The sequence below is a fragment of the Bradysia coprophila genome (genome assembly GCF_014529535.1).
Source record: "Bradysia coprophila strain Holo2 chromosome X unlocalized genomic scaffold, BU_Bcop_v1 contig_128, whole genome shotgun sequence".
NCBI lineage: Eukaryota > Metazoa > Arthropoda > Insecta > Diptera > Sciaridae > Bradysia > Bradysia coprophila.
In genome coordinates this window covers 5,266,568-5,287,145 of record NW_023503295.1, presented here as the reverse complement: position 1 = coordinate 5,287,145, position 20,578 = coordinate 5,266,568, and the positions used below count along the sequence as shown (strand labels likewise).

Here is a 20,578-nt window from a genome sequence, read left to right as displayed (position 1 = left end):
ATCCGATTTTGCTAGTTTTTGTTTCGTTTGAGAGATAATTGAATACCGAAAAGAACGTGGCGAAAAAAGTTTCAAATTTGGGCCCTTGGACTAAGGCCGCTACTCGGCCCTAAGTGTTTTTTGCACATAAATCGAGCAAATCTCATCCGATTTTGCTAGATTTAGTTTTTTATGGAAGGTAATTGAATACCGAAAAGAACGTGGCGAAAAAAGTTTCAAATTTGGGCCCTTGGACTGAGGCCGCTACTCGGCCCTAAGTGTTTTTTGCACATGAATCGAATAAATCTCATCCGATTTTGCTAGTTTTTGTTTGATTTGAGAGATAATTGAATGCCGAATAGAATGATGGCAAAAAAGTTTCAAATTTGGGCCCTTGGACTAAGGCAATGGAAAGTTGGCAAAAAAGTTTGGGTTTCTAAAACAATGTCGTAAATTGTTGGTTTTATTTGAGAGGTACTTCGTACGGGCTTTCGTAATTGCGCTATGCGCAATTTTAAAAATGAACACTTTCAGTAAATTTGACCATGCTGAACTTGACTTGCATTTTGGTAACAGACGCATTAGAGGGTTGTAGACGTATTAGGGTTCCGGGCGTATTACGGCTACGGACGTATTATGGTTACGGACGAAATAGGATTACGGGTCGTACGGGGCTAAGTCGCAGCAAACGCTCCGACTGTTCTGATGCCTTGTTTTCATCCAGTTCATTCAATGTTATATTTTTCTATAGATATCGACCGTTATGAGTTTGGACTGGGTATCGTCTGGTCAATGATTTTATTTTAACTCCTTTCTTAGAAAGTCACTGGAACAATTCTTTTGTTATTTCCATATTTTGAATATAGAACGATGGAGAAACTAATGTAAATGCTCCAAGGGTTACAAAATGGTAGCTTTCTTAATGGGTTTCTGTTTGTGTTTGCTTTGAATTTCAGTATAACAGCCGATGTTACTCTCTAATTGAAATTATGTAAATTACTTAAAAAACTATTTTTCGATGGAACGTCAAAAACTCACATTCTAAACCATAATATAAAAGCATCGTAAAGCTTAAACTAAACTAACCTGACAAGCCCTGGTTCAGGAAGGAAGTGAGGTCAGAAAAGCCATCTGCAAGACAGTGCAAGCAAAATATAATAAATTGTTAGTTGAAATGATTTTGTGAAACGAATAGTAAAACAAAACAACAAAACGAAAAACTTACGGATACAGAATGGATTGATCATGAAATTCGAGTAACAATGATAACTTGTTTAAGTAATTTAAATATGAATCCTAGTCTTTAATGTGAGCGAATGTATGAATTCAATAGAAATCCACACAGTCAGCCAAAATGATCTCGAACAATTGACATGAAAAACACATTCTTGAGACGAACATTAACCGAAATGGAATTATAAATAAATGTACAAAATTTCGATCAAAAACTTAAATAAACATCAAAACCAAGGACGGTGAAACGGTATAGAGAGATGGGTTATACATATTTTTCTGTGGAAGGTCATTATTATGAATATTAAGTTCGGTAAGTGTTTGAATGTTTGGAATGAAATTAAGGAATTTCATCATCGAAAATTTTCGTTTTCCATCAAATTAAGTTGGAAAATAAAGTTTCTGCGAAAAGTTCGATGAAGCACCGGGCTCGCTATTTTAACAATTGATATTGAGTTGAAATTGTTTAAGTCAAACATTGAGTGTGGTTGCACGATAAAACATTTTCGAGAACATTTCCAACTGCTAACGATAAATATTTACTTTTACATTTCTATGTGAATCAATCAACTGGTAATTGTATAGTCGATGTCGTGGACAGATTGTAACAAATGACATTTTCATTTCCAGACAAAGTTGATTTTTGGTAAATATTTTTCCATAAATTTGCTCAGATTTCTCTTAATTTGCGTTCTTTCAGTCTTGAGAAGTTTCGACTGTGCTTTCAGACGTACTGTGTAACTTTCAATGTCTTGTGATCGGTTAAATTATCGATAACGATGGAATATTGCCTCGGAAACAGTAAAATCTATGGCGGGCGGTTATAATGTCATCTCTTATCGACAAATGAGCGATGAGCTCTGGCTAATTGGTTTTTTTTTATCTTTCAAAATGTATGTCACGACAACCAATTTTTAGGAATTCTTCTTTGCTCAACCTTGTAGGTAGTACCATCGATTGAGATAAATTAATCTGACTGTGTAATGTATCCGTTTACAATCCAACTCCGTCACGCATGCCTTACATTTGGCAGGAGAACGATTTGAGTTTCAACTTTTGAGCAATGAAATAATTGTGTGCGTATCTATCTAGGATGACGATTGACTGTAGGCCATTTGGCGATGCCTACATGTAAAATTGCATGAAACCAACCGTCCAAGTCAAATTGCATGTTAGAAAACAAAAAGTCGAAATAATTTAGAAATCTCTCCCTTCTATATAGTAGCACACAAAAAAACATAGCTAACGCCGACCCGTACGAAACACCTATTCGTATCAAAAGCCTTTACTGTGAAACCCTTCATTTCTTTTACTTCATTCTCTATTGAAAAGCTATTCGCCCTTTAAAATCACTTACATTATCTTTCTTTGCCTTGTTAGCATATACAAATAAATTTCCGGAGGCAATATAGACAGCCCCGTACGAAGTCAACTTTCATAAATTCCTATTTAAACAGCTATATACCGCTATATTTACCTATATTTTCCTATAAATAAACATTTCACAGATAAATATGCTATTATATAGCTCTATATGCCTGTATATAGCTCAATATAGGTGAATATAGATATATATAGATGTCCATATATGGAATGCCTGAAACACCCCACACACATAACAAATTATTTCCATGTTGACAGAAACACTCTAAGTACCATTTTACCCAAGATATATCACTTTTATTAAAATCCAATATGGCCACCGGCAGCCATTTTGTTAGGAGACCGGAAATAGTACCGACGCTTTACTTTCGTTAATACCTTTCAAACAAAAAAAAATTCATGAAATTCGGTCAAAATTTACTCGAGATATTGACAAAATACTCCACGTTCACTGTACGGCCGAGTAGCCAGATAGGAGCTCACTCCAAGAGACCTAGCTCATGCTCCGGAGAACATAATTTCAAATTTTTTTTCCCTGATTGGTACGGTCAATACCTATCTAATAAAGCTAAAACGAACGAAATATGTTCAAATTTGGCCGACCTACAAGCAAAAACTGCTTGCCGCCCTGTGCCTGTTCCACACCAAGGGGTCTAACTCACGGGTCGGTCATCCGATTTCCATAAACTTTTTTTATGTCGATCGGTATTGTAAAAACCTTTCATTTGACGTATCACTTACAAGTGTAACGTTTGAATGTCCGGAGATATCTTCGAAAAACCGTAAAGCACTTATTGGGCCACAGCTCGGGAAGGGTCGATCCAAAATCACTCATCTTCGAACTTAGCCTGTCTTTTGACATTACCAAACGGGAAAAAAAAGAATTTTCAAAATCGGATGCGTTTTACTCAAGTTATCGTGCAGACGGACAGACGGACAGACAGACAGACAGACAGACAGACAGACAGCAGACAGACAGACAGACGGACAGACGGACATTTTTTTTTCACTGATTTGGCATCTCTAGACAACCACAATAGGTTTCCCCTTACTCAGAGAGTCCAATTCGACGTGTTACGGATGTATGCGTAAACGCATAAGACCCCAGTACTTCGTACGGGTCTAAAAAAACGTTTATTAATAGCGACACACCAAGAGGCTGATAAATATTTATTCAATATCTTCATTTTTTGCCGTCCCGTAGATTATTGAAACTTCTCATACAATAGCACTGCAATGATATGAAAAATATTACTTCCATTTCACTATCCCAAAACTTTATTTCAATTTAAACTTTTCATTATAACTAACTGTGGTTCATGTCAAAGTTTTTCATATTTTTTTTTTTCGCTTTTTGCATCAAAGTTCAATATTTAAACTATAACTCTGGCAAATTTCGGTTGAAGTTTCATAACCTCGTTATTTATTTGAATCAACCCAGAAACTTTACATTTACTTTGCAATTTCTTAATATGTTGCTCAAAATGTATATAGATTATAAACGGGCAAAACGGTATTTAATGTCTCGGTCTTTTTTTTCTCTCTCGTTGGTTCAATGGGACGACAATAATTTTATGCAACTTCATCAATGATAGTAATCACATTTTAGAATTCTGTCAATGAACTTTTAAATTAGAACTCACTTGCATACACTGTAGAGAGGCATAGATGAGCAATGAAATTCTTGGTAAGTTCATTACTACGTTAGGTGGAATTCTAACGCAAGCGATCGATTTATTCATCTATTATCGACAGAGTCGGCACAAATTAGCGATGAACTTTGCCTAATGTGGCAAACTGTATGCTAAAACTAATGAAGTAATAGATTCGGTCGAAAATATGTAAAACAGTAGCAGAAACACATTCGGTAATTGCATTTGTGCAACAATTATGTATGTTTGCACTGACACGTTAATAATTTCATTTTTGTCAATGTAACTATACCATACCTTACCAGCAATTACATACACAATTCGACGTCTGCTATTGGATGTTGTCCAAATAATGTTTAACCTACCTCACCTCTTAACGAAGATAAATGATGCTTTTAAGTTAACATTGGGAATATTTCACAAAGATATTATTCGCATATATCTGCAGGCAACAACGCCACTACGTCAAGGTTTGTATTCTAAATATTGAAATTAACACAAAGATGATAATTTCCAAGTTAAATTGGTTGAATGGGTTGTATGTTCACTATTGATTAGGCAGTAATGTTAGGTTGAAAATGCTTAAATAGTCATTTGAAATTGTCGAATAATATATGCGAGAAACGTTTTCGAAATTTACCGAGTCGATTAAGAACACATATCTTTTTCGAGTTTTTTCCACCATCGATTAAGAACGTTTAATTTGTGTTTAACAGGCCCGTACTACCTGTCGAAAACGAATCAATCGAAACGCTGTGACTCATCGAATTCAATTATTTTTTAATTTTAAACGATCCGCCGAAATGGAACAACGGCCAAATCCAATGATCGATCTTATTCAATGAAAATTAAGGAAAAAGACTTTCCAATCCATTCCAAACATGTTTGTGATAGGAGTAAGGTGTCATTCACAAAGTGTGACGACTCGTTCTGTCACATTTTAAACCATGTATTGCATCACTTTCACGCAGGGACTAATTTTGAGAAAACGTTTTTTCAATTTTCTCAAAATTTTTAAATTTTCTCAAAAATTTTCCAAAATTTTCTCAATTTTCCTAAAATAATTTCTCAAAAATTTTCCCAATTTATTTCAATTTTCCCAAATTTTTTCAATTTTTCCAAATTTTCCCAAATTTTTTCAATTTTTTTAATTTTCTCAAATTTTGAGAAAATTGAAGAAAAAAAATTCCAAAAATTTTCTCAAATTTGTCCTAAATTTTCTCAAAAATTTTCCGTAAATTTTTTCAATTTTCCCAATTTTCCCAATTTTTTTCAATTTTCCCAATTTTCCGAATTTTTTTCAATTTTCCCAAATTTTCTTAATTTTCTCAAATTTTCTCAAAATTAGTCCCTGCTTTCACGAGATACTTTTGAAATTCACTAACATTTAAAGGTGAGACGAACATCCTAGGATCATTATATTTAGTTCACTAATGTTACATACCAATCAAATGCCAACGCTATTGATCTACCATTACCGACAGAAGAAAGGTATTCTAATATTTCGTTCACGAGTTTTTAAAAAGTTGGAGCGAGGGGTTTACCACTCAGAAAGTTGATGTATTTTTGGAAAACGGTCCAACACGAGATTGAACTTCCATCGAAAGGAATTGCGAGAAAATACAGGATTCCCAGGAGTCGATAACCCCTTCGTTTTGAGTGAAAAAGAAATGATCGGATTACTGTTGTCTTAATGTAGGATCTGTGTTTTGTACGACATGTAGAACATGTTAACTCAGTTTCGATTGTGCTTTAAAGTGTTAGCGTCCTTTTTTATGAAGAAAAGGGTCAACGAAATCCAAAGAAAATGCTTTTCTGCGTCGGTGATGTGGGCAATGTGAAAGAGCCATTTCCGTAACAAAAGGAGAAGGTGTCATAACTGTAATGCGAAGGGTTACAGTAGAAAGACCAATCGTCCCTTATTATGCAAATTAGAAATTTTCGACGAAAAACGTAGATATGAAGTTTCACTTTCTGAATTATTTTTTCAGACGAAATCGAACCTATTCTTCCGAAAGACGGAAGAGAAACAAAAATAACAATGGAACGTACATCCCATATAATATCGCATTAACAACAGTAGTCTACGTTTAAATCACCGATTCTTTGCCAAAGTCATTAAACTTCAGCGAAAAAGTTAAAACTTTTAACATCTTCAGTTCATAAGCTATGAATCAGAACGGGGGCATGAATCATCCGACGTTAAAAAAATAAAATTACATTAAATAAAACCACAAAACCACACACATCAATACCTAGAAGCCATTACAATATCTCTTCCGAACACACTAAACTACCGCATCGAATGGGAAGCAACCTAACACAAAAGTATAAAATCCACAAAACGACCAAAAGAAAATTGTTAGTCAAAACTTCAGCTATTTCTTTTCGCGAGCAATTGCATATAAGAAACACGTACATTCGGGAACTGAATTAACCAGATTTTCAACTAAAAAGATTGGTTTCTAAAGTTCGTTTTTTTATTTCATTTTACGTAAAGTAAATGCACCATTTCATTTGAACGAAAAGGGGTGTAGAACCGAAATAAGTTGGAAATAAATATAATAAAAAAACAGGAGAAGAAAAAATCGGCTAAAATCAATGGGTAGGTAAACGAATATAATGTTTTATAGAAGTGAAACATCCACTACACACATGTTCTATGTCTGTCGAATAAATACACTTGAAAAATATTTAAAAAAAAAATGTTTTTTGGAACTTGGCAGAAGTGAAAATAATCGGATATCGGTTGAAATAAAGGGGATGGAATAGATCGAGAGGAAGCTCACACATTGAATGGTGAATGGGGCTACGATGTTGGAATATTAATTTGTTCATTTTTTTTTTCTTTACTGGGTTATCAAACCGAGTTTACCACTATAGCAGACGTAAAGAAAAGTTCGGTTTTTTTTTCTTCTTTTTTTCAAATTTATTGCTATTTTGCTGTGTTACGGTTACGGTTGGAAATATACTTTTTTATTGCTATTACAGTTCAATATTTTATTTTTATTTTGATAATCCCATCGATTTCGAAATTTATTGTTAAAAGATTAAGTATCTTTGCCACTTTGAGACGGCAATTGTATATATAGAGGTGAATATCGATGCGAAACCATTCACGAATAAATTGTGTGCATTTCAAAATAAATTACATGATTAAATATTATACAGAAGCACGAACGGATAAAAATAGCCATGATGCAAAAACAAAAAAATAAAATTGTAAAATGTATACAAGTAGCAACGCTCCACTTACCGTTAATTGATGTAGTAAATGTGAAGCTCTCTGACATTTCACTCCAACCGTAGCGATTTCTGGAAGAAAGATAATTTCATTGTTGATGACATTTTGTATAACATTCACATTTGGTAACTTTATCAGCCCTTGTGTATATTCCTTTTTATGGATACAAAGCCAGTCGATAGAAGTTGACTCTACCTTCTACATACCTTGTTTCTTTCCGTAAAATCTATCTTTTTTAGAAAAGAAACCAAGCCAATGTAATTGTGCCACGTTCCGTCTCAATTTTCATCATTTTTTATCATAAGAGAATGTAACGAACCATCTCCATACATTCCACCCACAGTCTACATAGACCCATTAAATTTTGAAAGATTTTTACTTTTTTTCATAAGAATGGGAATTTTATCGGCTTTCTCAATAGTTTAGAACAATAGCTTAGCGCCGTCTAGGTCGTAAAATAAATTTGTAAAAAGACATACTCAAATGAGCAGTCCCTGTGGGGTCCAGCGTTTAACAGCGTTTGAAACAGATTCGTCGTTAATTTCCTTTGTCTTCAAAATTTTGGATATTTTGATCTAGACTCGAACCCGATTATTTATGTAAGTGGGTGCTTGAAACGCCATCAAAGTTTCCACTCTGTTTAACAATCCACGCCATTAGTCGTATAAATTTATACGTCAGAGAGAGCTTTTTTCTTATTTGTTACGATCTGTCAGTTTTTCTATTTTGCCATTTTGTATGGAAATGAAAACTAAAATTGAGATATCTTTGCTGTGTTAAGTGGTTTTTCATATTTTTTTGGTCAAAAATGTTTTAAAATGTGTTTGGAATCGATTAGCATTAACAGATTGTGTGAAAATATTTTTTTCTATTTTGTTATTTTGTTAATGTTAATCGATTCCAAGCACATTTTAAAACATTTTGGACCAAAAAAATAAGAAAAACCACTTAACACAGCAAAGATATCTCAATTTTAGTTTTCATTTCCATACTAAATCGCAAAATAGAAAAACTGACAGATCGTAACAAATGAGAAAAAAGCTCTCTCTGACGTATTATATATTATGCACCTGTTGCCAAGATTGGTATTTTGACGTGTAGGACATTATTGCCCTAGCCGAAGGCGTGGGTCATAATGCCTACACGTCAAAATAACAGTCTGGCAATAGGTGCATATCATATTTTATCTGTCAAGAACAGATATATCGAGATAAACAAAAACTCCCTAGAGGGATATGCTCGAGATTATCGTTCTAGACAGATAATAAATATTATGCACGTATGAAAAAGCGGTCGAGGCTTGCCGAGACGGCTTGTCATACGTGCATATTCTTTTTTATCGCATAAGCGAAAACGAGACAACAAGATATGCGAATGACACTTTGACAATTTACAGAAGTATAATGTTTGTTTACATATCCTAGGTGAATAATTTTTTCGGGGAATCACACCGCGTATGCGATAAAAATTTTTATCGCATAGGGTGTGTGTGTATTGACGTTATACACGACGTACATGACGGTAAACAAATTTACCCTAGAGTGCTAAAGGTTTTGCAAGCAAAATTATGTAACTAAATTGAGATGTTTGCCTACTGCGATAAAATACCTCACTGATATAAGGATGTATATAAGAGCCTCGTACTAATACTCGCGTAAACGCTCGTATGACTACACGGCTCTTATATACATCCTTATAGCAGTAATGTACTAATACGACTAATGGCGTGGATTCATAATCCTCTCAAAACGAAAGCTCCAGAAATGAAAAAAATGGCAGTTCTTCAATCATTTCGGGTTTTCTTTACTATTTTTAATTAATTAGAAGTGATTTTAATCAAATTCCACTTGGGAATATTTGGAATATCGATTTCAATAACAAAATGATGGCCTCAAAGCATCTGTATGCGTAAATAATGTTAAATTCAACATGTTTCGTGCCCAGTGTAGTTTTAAAACGTTATTATCATTCGTTTCATAAATTATTTTAAACATTTTTTTCTGCAATTTGGTGATGAAAGGTCCAAACTTTAACATTTTGCAGTCCAACACGTGTCTCAATGTGAATTCCGTTCAATAATGATTACACAAATTGAGGTTTATTTTATACAAAGGACGCTGTTTACATGAAGCTTCCAACAGATGGCTTGTTCAGTAAGTAGTATGCCGTCTTAAGCCAAACAGAATGTTTTAACCAAGTGGGAAAATGGAGAAGACAAAGTGGGTTCGACACTTGAAATCGATCTTTGGAACATATCTTTGATTGCCCGTCAATCATTGACTTACTAAAGGAAATCTTCCTTTGTTAGCTTTAGAATCACAATAAACAACAGGAATTTCATTTCAACACAATAATACTACCCAATATCTTTCCATAACTTCAATGTCTGAAATTCTTCCAACAAATTGGAGCTAAATAATTACAATTTGAACACCTTTTGTCATGAATGTGAATGTTACGTAACTATAGAAATGCAAAAACAATTGCGTCCTTTAAACTGCAGAAACCGAAAGACAAAGAAAATTTTCCAATCACAAAACTTGAAAGCCAACGGTTGTGCCATTTAGTTGAAACGAACGAAATAATTGGATGTAGTTGTACCGTCGTATATCCATGACGTTGAGTTTCACATAGAAATTGTATAGAAAAAATAAATCTAAAGGAAAGATTCATTGAATAGAAACGATAACTCGAAGTGTGGGATATCGAGGACCCCGATACGCGTATCAAATACGCAAGACAATATTGCAGCTTAATGATGGCAGTCGTTATGATACTATACGTTCTTCTTGTAAAGTATGATGAAGCAAACTGGGTATTTTTTTTTGCAAAAGGATTTCATTGCTGCATTTTTCGAGGGATGAACAACTAATTACAGTTTGAATTTAACCGCCCAATCAGCAGACAAGAGAAAAATATTTTCTAAGATGGAACGGCTGTCCAATTTGAAACATCATATCGCCTTTTACATTTTGAGGCACTGCCTATCGATTCCGAAATTAACATATATACTGAGAACAAGTTGCTGCTTTGACGTTGAACGAGATCTACAAGAAATTGATTTCATTATCAAGCGATCACTTGAAGAAAATGTTAATTCACGTTTAAGCGATGAACAATGGACAATATCATCTTTACCAGTGCATTTTGGTGGTCTGGGAATCAGGAAAGTTACGGATGTGGCACTACCAGCTTTTTTAGCTTCCATAAATTCAGTGATTGAGCTCGTCAACATGATGTTACCACAAATTTCAGATGAGTCAATCGTTGCAAATTATATGGAATGCTTATCTAAGTGGTCATGTATGAATGAGAGTAATCTCCCAGAAAACAAAGAAAATCAGAAAGCTTGGGATCTCATTATCATCAACCAAACAGTCAATTCTCTACAACTTTCAACCGAAGAACAAAAGGCACGCTACAATGCATCTCTTGCAAAAGAATCTAATGGATGGCTCACTGTCTTACCATCACGACATATCGGAACTTTACTTGATGATAACACTTTCCGAATCTCGGTTGCATTACGTTTGGGCTTAGACATATGTATTCCTCATCAATGCAAATGTGGACGCCAAGTGGAGAAAAATGGAATACACGGATTGTCTTGTATATATAGTACCGGTCGTCATGCTTGTCATAGCGATTTCAACAACATCATACACAGAGGTGTTCAATCTGCTTATTTTCCATCGAAATTAGAGCCGCCACTGTTTCGAGACAACGGAAAGAGAGCAGACGGAGTCACTTTAATACCATGGAGTCATGGCAAAATGCTCGTATGGGACGCAACTATCCGTGATACACTTGCTCCTTCATATCTTCATTCTTCTTCGTTAAAGACAGGCAGTTTGGCAAATAGAGCAGCGACGGAAAAAAGAAATGATTATAAAAAATTGATATCGGACAACTACATCTTTCTGCCTTTCGCCTGCGAGACATTGGGACCATGGTGTGAAGAAGCTGTTAAATTCATCGATAAATTAGGAAAACTGATTCACGTAGTTACAGGGAAAAAAAGATCGAAGCAATACTTGAAACAGCGAATGAGTATTGCCATACAAAGAACCAACGCTGCAAGAGTAATGGGGACGTTTGACAGTACAGCAAAGTTGGATGAAATTTTTTATATTATTTCTAATGATGTATAAATGATATTAATTGTTTGAATAGAAAAAAGATTAAATTTTCTAAGAAACGAAGTTTTCAACGATTAAGACACATTATTGATTATACTCTCACCCCATTGTGATTTTGACCTTTGCTCCTTGTGTAGCCTGTCTCACATTTTTACCGCCGAAGTGACGTTCATAAGAAGCTAATCTTAATTTTTATGAGTCAATTGTTGAGTTATGGAAGAAAAAGACCACAACATGATATTGTTCAGACAAACTCCATTTTCTAAAACTTATAACACTTGTCAGCTAATCAAGTTTTAGAAAAAAACATAGCTAACGCCGACCCGTACGAAACACCTATACGTATCAAAAGCCTTTAATGTGAAACTCTTCATTTCTCTTACTTCATTTTCTTCTCTGCTGAAAAACTATTCTCCCTTTAAAATCACTTACATTAACCACTCTTTGCCTTGTTATCATATACAACTAAATTGCCGGAGGCAATATAGACAGCCCCGTACGAAGACAAATTTCATAAATTCCTATTTAAACAGCTATATACCGCTATATTTAACTATATTTCACTGTAAATAAACATTTCACAGATAAATATGCTATTATATAGCTCTATATGCCTGTATATAGCTCAATATAGCTGTATATAGGTATATATAGATGTCCGTATATGGAATCCTGAAACCCCACACACATAACAAATTATTTCCATGTTAACAGAGACTCTCTAAGTATCATTTTTCCCAAGATATTTCTATTTTACTAAAATCCAATATGGCCGCCGGCAGCCATTTTGTTAGGAGACCGGAAATAGTACCGACGCTTTACATTCGTTAATACCTTTCAAACAAAAAAAATTCATGAAATTCGGTCAAAATTTACTCGAGATATTGTCAAAATACACCACGTTCACTATACTTCCGAGTAGCCAGATAAGAGCTCACTCCAAGAGACCTAGCTCACGCTCCGGAGAACATAATTTCATAAAAAACTGCTTGCCGCCCTGTGCCTGTTCCACACCAAGGGGTCTAACTCACGAGTCGAACATCCGATTTCCATAAACTTTTTTTTTGTCGATCTGTATTGTAAATACCTTTTATTTGACGTATCACTTACAAGTTTAACGTTTAAATGTCCGGAGATATCTTCGAAAAACCGTAAAGCACTTATTGGGCCACAGCTCGGGAGGGGTCGATCCAAAATCACTCATCTTCGAACTTAGCCTGTCTTTTGACATTACCAAACGGGAAAAAAAAGAATTTTCAAAATCGGATGCGTTTTACTCAAGTTATCGTGCAGACAGACAGACGGACAGACGGACAGACGGACATTTTTTTTTCGCGGATTTGGCATCTCTAGACAACCACAATAGGTTTCCCCTTACTCAGGGAGTCCAATTCGACGTGTTACAAACGTATGCGTAAACCTATAAGACCCCAGTACTTCGTACGGGTCTAAAAACGAGTGGCTTCACCGTTGTTATCCTACGCTTTTTTACGCCATCACCTATTTAATGTGGATGTCATTATTGCTTAACCAATCCAGGATGTATGTACTAGGAGTAAAACTAGTAGGACTAGAAGATCTGGTTCTTCCTACAATGCTTTTGCCGGTGAACCGTGTGAAAGCTCTATACTCTACTTATTTAAAGCATCTACGTAAGAAAACGATGCGATGTTCCGTTAAAATTTAAACTTAATCTGAACACGTTATCCTACCGCTGGTTCCACTGTCAATCTTACAATCCATATGCATCCAATATCCAATACTTAAAAGTCTACGCAGTATAAATCCACCGCTTAAACTACTTAAAATTGATGAAATATTAAAACATGCCGCATCAAGTCGTCATATATAACACCGTCAATGCATAAAGTCAATTAGTACGAATAAATTCGATTTAAACTGAAACTCATTGCGAGATGAAAAGAAAACGTACCCCCTCATATCAAAATGTATATTGACTGGTATTCCGACCACCCAATTACATGGTTATCCAACGGATAAATTCTTTGTTCATTTCTAATTTGTGTAGAATTCATTTACCAATTACCTTGCTTGTACTTTCGCTTCATATTGTTGATCAGCATCCAAACCTCGTATCATATAACTCATCCCCTGTGTATAGTGATGAGATAATGGAACAGCTGGTAGCACAACATCACGCCAATCGTTTCGCCAATGCATCGAATTTCCGTAACCCCGATGGGTGTAAGTTTGAACACTTTGATGTTGTTGCTGAAGTGGCTGAGATTGCTCAATAGCATTTTCGACGTCGTGTCCTTGCGGTAACCTTCGGTAAAATAATTTGAATTCTTCTATCGGTGTGTGCGATTCAACGGTCCATGAGATATTGTATCTGTACATTTTGCGATGTGAAAGAAAAGAAAAATGAAATTATATTTAACGCGTTATAATTGCCTACCCTCATAAAAGTCACTCAAAGGAAATTTATTTTTATTTGAACAGAGACATAACTTAATATAAGAAAAAGAACTTTTTTTTTTTGCTCTCTCGTCCGACCTACATTAAGATCCTTGAGTCTATACATACAAGAATGATATACACACCAGCTACGCTACACAGCTATTAGCTTTTACACGGGATGGATGGGAAAGAAAATGTTTTTTCAAACACATACCTGTCTTTATATTGACTAACTGGAGCTGAACGAAAAGTTGCTGTGTTTGGTTTTCCGGTTAGTTGTACCGTTTTTCGAGTTTTTCCTAGTGGATTTTCCGCTACACATGAATAGACAAACAATTTAATATCATTCTCACAGAACCAGCTTGCTGTTTTGAGCACACAACAAAAAAAAAAGAAGAAGAAGAAAGAATCGTACGTACCGACACATGAGTAGTTACCGAAATCTTGTGGATGAACTTTTCGTATTATAAGTGTGTGACGTGATCCTCGGTTTTCCATTATATGTCGTTCCGTTGTATCTAATTGCATAGTCTCCTTAAACCAAATTACCTGAGAAAGAGAAAAACGTGCCATGTTTTCGTAAATGATATTTAGGATATAGAGATGTTACAATGAATAGTTTATTACGGTGTTTAACAGCGTTTATATGTTCTGCGGTAAATTGATGTTCGTTTTAGATTTGAAGTGTGAGAGTAAAAGATTTAATGGACTATAATCGACGATTAATTATTTTAGACGGGGAATTAACAACTCGTAATCTTTAATGCTTCCAGTTTCAAGTTTATTATTTGACTCGACGATGGTTTGCTTTTGCTTCAGTTTTTTCTGCTCATAACAATGCTAAAAAGTGAAATGAATTTTCAATATAAAGAAATGATCAAGGATGTGGAGGGTGTTGTTTTCCAGCAACTGATTTGGTAATTGTATGCTGGCCCATTACTCAACTAATAATCAAGCGAGAATAAGCCCAAAAATCCACCTACCCAAGGACGACACATTAACATAACACCAGCACGGAAAGTGTAAATTCGCTCTACAATGTAGTTGGACCCAGAGTATAAAGGCTTTATCGACCTTCATCGGGTCGCAGATGGAGCTTGGAAGATCAATGGTACAGATGGTAAAAACCCAAAATGGTTTTAAATTGAAGAAATTGAAGAATGCAATTGATAACTGAAAATTTTCGTTGCGTGGTGTGGTGTGCGTGACAAGTTGAATATTCGAATAATTGACTTGTCAGGACCATCCCATCAGATCTTCCAACATAGATTTTATTTTCAATTGCATTTGAGTTTCAAAAACCAAACTTTTTGGCTCCATGAAACCATCAGTAGCCTAGAGTTTTAGTGGAAAAACGAGCCATCAGAACAGTCGGAGCGTTTGCTGCGACTGAGCCCCGTACAAACCCGTATATCTATTGCGTACGTGACCCTAGTGCGTCTGTCACCCTACTTTGACCGTAAGCCTATGCGCCGGTTAAAGTAGTTAAAGTAAAATTATTATGTAATGTGTACATACATCTTAGAAATTGCGCATAGCGCAATTACGAAGCCCCGTACGACGTTCCTTTCAAATAAAACAAAAATTTCAAATAGCCCTAAAATTTTAATTTATTGAGTATAAATACACATAGGGCCTAGTATCGGCCTCAGTCCGAGGATCCAAATTTAATTTGTTTTTTCAACTACATTCTATTCGGCCTTTGATTACCTTCCAAATGAAACAAAAATTACGAAAAACGGATGAAATTTGCTCGAGTTATATGTAAAATACGCATAGGGCCCTATAGCGGCCTTAGTCCGAGAACCCAAATTTAATTTTTTTCAACAACATTCTATTCGGCCTTTGATTACCTTCCAAATGAAACAAAAATTACGAAAAACGGATGAAATTTGCTCGAGTTATATGTAAAATACACATAGGGCCCTAGTAGTGGCCTTAGTCCAAGGACCCAAATTTAATTTTTTTTTCAACAACATTCTATTCGGTGTTCGATTATCTTTCAAATGAAACAAAAATTACGAAAAACGGATGGAATTTACTCGAATTCTATGTAAAATACACATAGGGTCCTAGTAGCTTTTCACTTCTAAGGCCCTAACTCACGGTCCACTCACCCGATTTTAAAAAACTTTCTTTTCCTGGATTGGTATTGACAATACCTATCATTTGCCGTGTCATTTACATTTCCATCGTTTATTTTGCCATAAATATCACCAAAAGACCTTAAATCACTTAGGTGGCCCCGAATATGCCCATCTTCGAACTTAGCCTCACTATTTTGACTATCTTTCAGGGAATTTTTTTTTTTTTTGAAATCGGATTTGATTTACTCAAGATATCGACGTGACAGACAGACGGACAAACGGACAGACGGCCCAAATTTTTATTGCGGATTCGTCATCTATGAACATAGGCAAACACTTTGCCCTTACCGTCTGCTTCGAATTCCATCAATTACACACGGCATCGTAATCCTATAAGCCCCTTCGTACTTCGTATGGGGCTAAAAAATTAATGCAAAGTGATAGACTTACGTTACAATATATCACTATATTTACTGTATGTGCACAATTCAATATAATTTTGTTATTATTCAAAAATGCGATAATAAGATGTTTTTCCTTCTTCCAATTTCCAAAGATTAGTAATTCAGTTAACATGTCTGGACTTTATCAACAAACGAAGCTTAAACTAAGAAGAATCAAAAGGAAGCATACACCCACACAACCGAAACGGGGAAGAGAGAGATAGGGATACAGAAAAAAGTATTTTCAAATTTTCATTGATTTTTCCTATTGTCGTGTGTGATATCAAATAAGGATAATAATGGGATAACGCCATAACGGATATCGGATCATCATTGTTAAATCTTTTATTTTCATCCGGTCATATTTTTATACGAAAAATGAAAATTGGTTTACAGCATCCAATATAAAAAGCATATAACTTGTGCTATTGTATGGGTGATTTGAAAATTTCAATTTCGATTATTTCCCATGAAAGCTCTATGAAATATGAATGATAGATAAATATCTGATAGATATATGAACTATTACGGCTGCGCTAATAAACTTTGCAGCTATGGCTTTTGGGACACGATACACATGACACGATTTTTTTTTTCATTACTCATTTGCTAAAAAATTTGCGTTAAAAACATCATTGTTTTGGTATGGTAAATATGTTGATGAAAAAACGGAATCTATCTAAAGACACACCGATTTTTTCCATTTTTACTCAAAGAGAAACCCATAAATGCGGAAAAGAAGATTAGTTGAATCCAGCCAAAACTGGATCCTTTAACAAAAGGATTACTGAAACGATCTTTAAGCTCACAGTGTGAATCAGAATCCATCTGTATTCAATGCAACGGAAATTTATTGAAAATTTTAACAGTTCTTGGATGGTTCTGATGTCCTAGCATTATTGATTGTCGTTTTACTTTGCTGCATCAACAATATATTCATCAAAGATATCTAACAAAAAGCTATTCAAAAGGTCAGTTGAACAGTTGACGTGGCATTTAAGTAAATTGTCGTAAACTATACAAATTGGGTGTATGACGATAAGTAAATTAACGTAAAAGATCCTTACGTTTCTGCAACTGCGCTGCTAAGACAGAACTTTTTCATGCGTGATTTGGGTGGCGATCGAAGGGTCTTTTTTTCTCTGGTTTTCTATGTTTTATTTTTCACCACTAGTGGTGAAATGGATTTTCATATATCCTTTTCGTCACTTGTGGTGAAATGGATTTACTTTTCACCACTCCTTCTGAACACCTGAACCACTAAACGTAAATAAAAATTCTGCCCTGACCACATTTCGAACCACCGACACCAAAGCCCAGAGCAACACCTCTAACCATTCGGCTATTGAGATATATAATCGCAGTGAACCAATTTTTGCAGCGTACATAAATGCAGTCTACTTGATCGTTGATACCATATTTGAGCCCGTTGGGATCAGTAATAGGTCTGTTCCATCTGTCAAAGTGACGTTTTAAACGTCAAATATTAGAAACTCTGCAAAACGGTCGATAATTGAGTTGATTCTTCCTTATTTTTTTTAAAATCCATTTAGTGAAAAAGAATTAAAGAAAAATCAACGAAATTACTGACCATTTGAAAGAATTTCTTTTGTTCGACGTTTAAAACGTCACTTTGACACATGGAATAGACCTACTTTTGATCCCAACGGACTCATTTCGCTCATACAGTATTTCAAAAGTTCATTTTTCGCAGCTGGTTGCAGAAAACGTTGTATGCAACACGTTGCGAAAATGGTAGTTTTTGTCACTAGATGTGATGTTATCAAACGAGAAGCGACTAGTTACATAAATTACTATTATCCAACCAACGGTGTATGACTTCTATAATACTCCAGCTACTATAATTTACGTAAACTTATACGCAATTAGAGTATAGAAGAGTCACCTAAAAGTAAATGACAAACAATTTCCTTCTGGTATACATCCAATAGATTCACACAGACAATTTTCTTCACTCATTATCTATTATTCGAGGTCAATAAATTATGGGGACAGCGTCCCGACTCAAGTAATGATTGCTCTTAAATATTTAATTTCGTATCGATTATGACTTCATGACGATGATTTTTCGATAAATCAAACGATAGAACGATTACATAATTACCACATAAGTTACACTCGGCTTTACACAACGGTAAATACATCAATCACGAGTGTTTGACAACGAACGCTTTTCAACGGCTTTAAAAAAAAAGTCGTTTCCCGAAGGCCAAACACATAATAATCAAAGAAATGCAAAGAATAAAAACGAGAGAAACGTTTGGATTAAATTAACCATTAAATAAATCTTTTATAGAGATACTTAACCTAAAGCTTACTTGATGCTCTGAGAGCAGAGTTTTTTTTTCCTCTTTATTTCTTAAACATAAATAAATCTCAAGAAACACGTGTCGTGCTGGTCCACCGCTAGTAAAAAAAAAAACATTTTAAAAACCTATAGATTCTTGATATAGCGATACGTTTGTGATTTTTGTGATTTTCTTCTGTCCCTATGTCTTACACATCCAATAGGAACTTAACAAACAAACAACACAATTTACTTTTTCCTTTCAATATGGCTGCATATATATAATAAATCCATCTTGACACATGTCCTCTTAATCGAATTTAAAAATGTGTGATTTGCTGTTTGTCTTCCTTTTATTTATTTTTTCTTCTTCTCTTGATGGAATTACATATAATGCCCTGTTTGTACCTTCCACTTACAACGGCAACAACAACAACAACAACAAAACACAACACACACTTCATATGCCAACCGAGTCGAATATGTTTTCCACCATGACCCAGCTTTTTCCATCTCAGAAACATTTTCTATAAAGCGAAAAACCTTTCCATCTGAAACTCGGATGGATATGTGTAAATAAAATGGGCAAAAGATGGCCAGGGTAGATAGAAGAAAATAAACAGCACAAAATAGGAAACAGAAAAGCATTATTATTTTAGTCCATAAAACACTTCAATTCATGTTGATGGGGGGTTTTTCGTTGTAATTAGTACCAGCCATAAAATCTCGAGATTTATTGCTATGAAAGCGATGGAAGAGGGCAACGTATTTATATATAAAAATAACATTCGTTGAACTTTCCATCCAATGCCATATCCAATTGAGTGTTTGTATAAGGGTAGTAGCGTATTGAAAATTAATTGCGTATTGTTTTTAGAATTTTTTCGTCGAAACAGAATTAAAACTGAATATAAATAAAGTGGCAAAAAGGTTGAAGTAAATCAATAGGGCTGCGAAATGCTTTTATTGTTATTTGGAAGTCAATATCGACAATTGTATCTATCTTCAAAGAGAGAGAGAGAGAGAGCTAGAAAAAAAACTTTTGGTATGAGATAAATATTTCATTGAAACGGTATTTTGTCTTCTCTGTATTGTTTGAATTACACACACGAAATGCTGAGAGTAGATTTTTCGAATTGCAGTTTTTGAGGGACCGCGACAATTTATTGCACCCAGATCGTGCGACGTAGAAAATTGTTTCAGACCATTCATTGTTGCAGTTACATCCGTATAATGTATATAATATATACATGCAGCTAGTTGATATCCTACAAAATATTAAATGCATAAACCTGATGCCACAACCGAGCCAACAAAATGTAGTCTCAGTTCGAAATTATTCAATTTGTAATTAATTTAAATTTTAGAGCAATATCCGCAATACTAGTTCCACCTAACCAAATTACATCCAATTGTTATTCCCCGGAAAGTCAATGAGTAAGATAGATTACCTTAATTATCTCAACTACACTAAACTTTAACATGTGCTTTGCCATGTTTCGGTCTGAAATGAAAGTCAAAAACAGATTTGCACATATTAGAGCGAAAAATATTACCGACATTGAACTGATATATACATTCAATTCCGAGTTCGGACTACCATTAAGCGGCTGGTGGTCTAATTTGAAAATAAAATGTCCAAAGTGTTACGCATCAATCATTGAATGATGTATACGAAGTAGATTCAGT

At 34.8% G+C, this 20,578-nt stretch overlaps 1 protein-coding gene across 2 annotated transcripts in view; it reads right to left on the bottom strand.

The window, feature by feature from the left end:
* LOC119067788 (limbic system-associated membrane protein) overlaps nucleotides 1-20,578 on the bottom strand; it is a 426,428-nt gene that overhangs the window by 3,701 nt on the left and 402,149 nt on the right. Inside the window, exons 9-13 of one of the 2 annotated variants that reach the window (XM_037170932.1) lie at nucleotides 14,471-14,600; nucleotides 14,266-14,365; nucleotides 13,678-13,983; nucleotides 7,504-7,562; nucleotides 1,066-1,110 (exon numbers count right to left, since the gene is read on the bottom strand). In XM_037170932.1, coding sequence (XP_037026827.1) covers nucleotides 1,066-1,110; nucleotides 7,504-7,562; nucleotides 13,678-13,983; nucleotides 14,266-14,365; nucleotides 14,471-14,600 — 640 coding nt within the window. The remainder of the gene's footprint in view (nucleotides 1-1,065; nucleotides 1,111-7,503; nucleotides 7,563-13,677; nucleotides 13,984-14,265; nucleotides 14,366-14,470; nucleotides 14,601-20,578) is intronic. The other variant, XM_037170933.1, reaches the window with a different exon arrangement.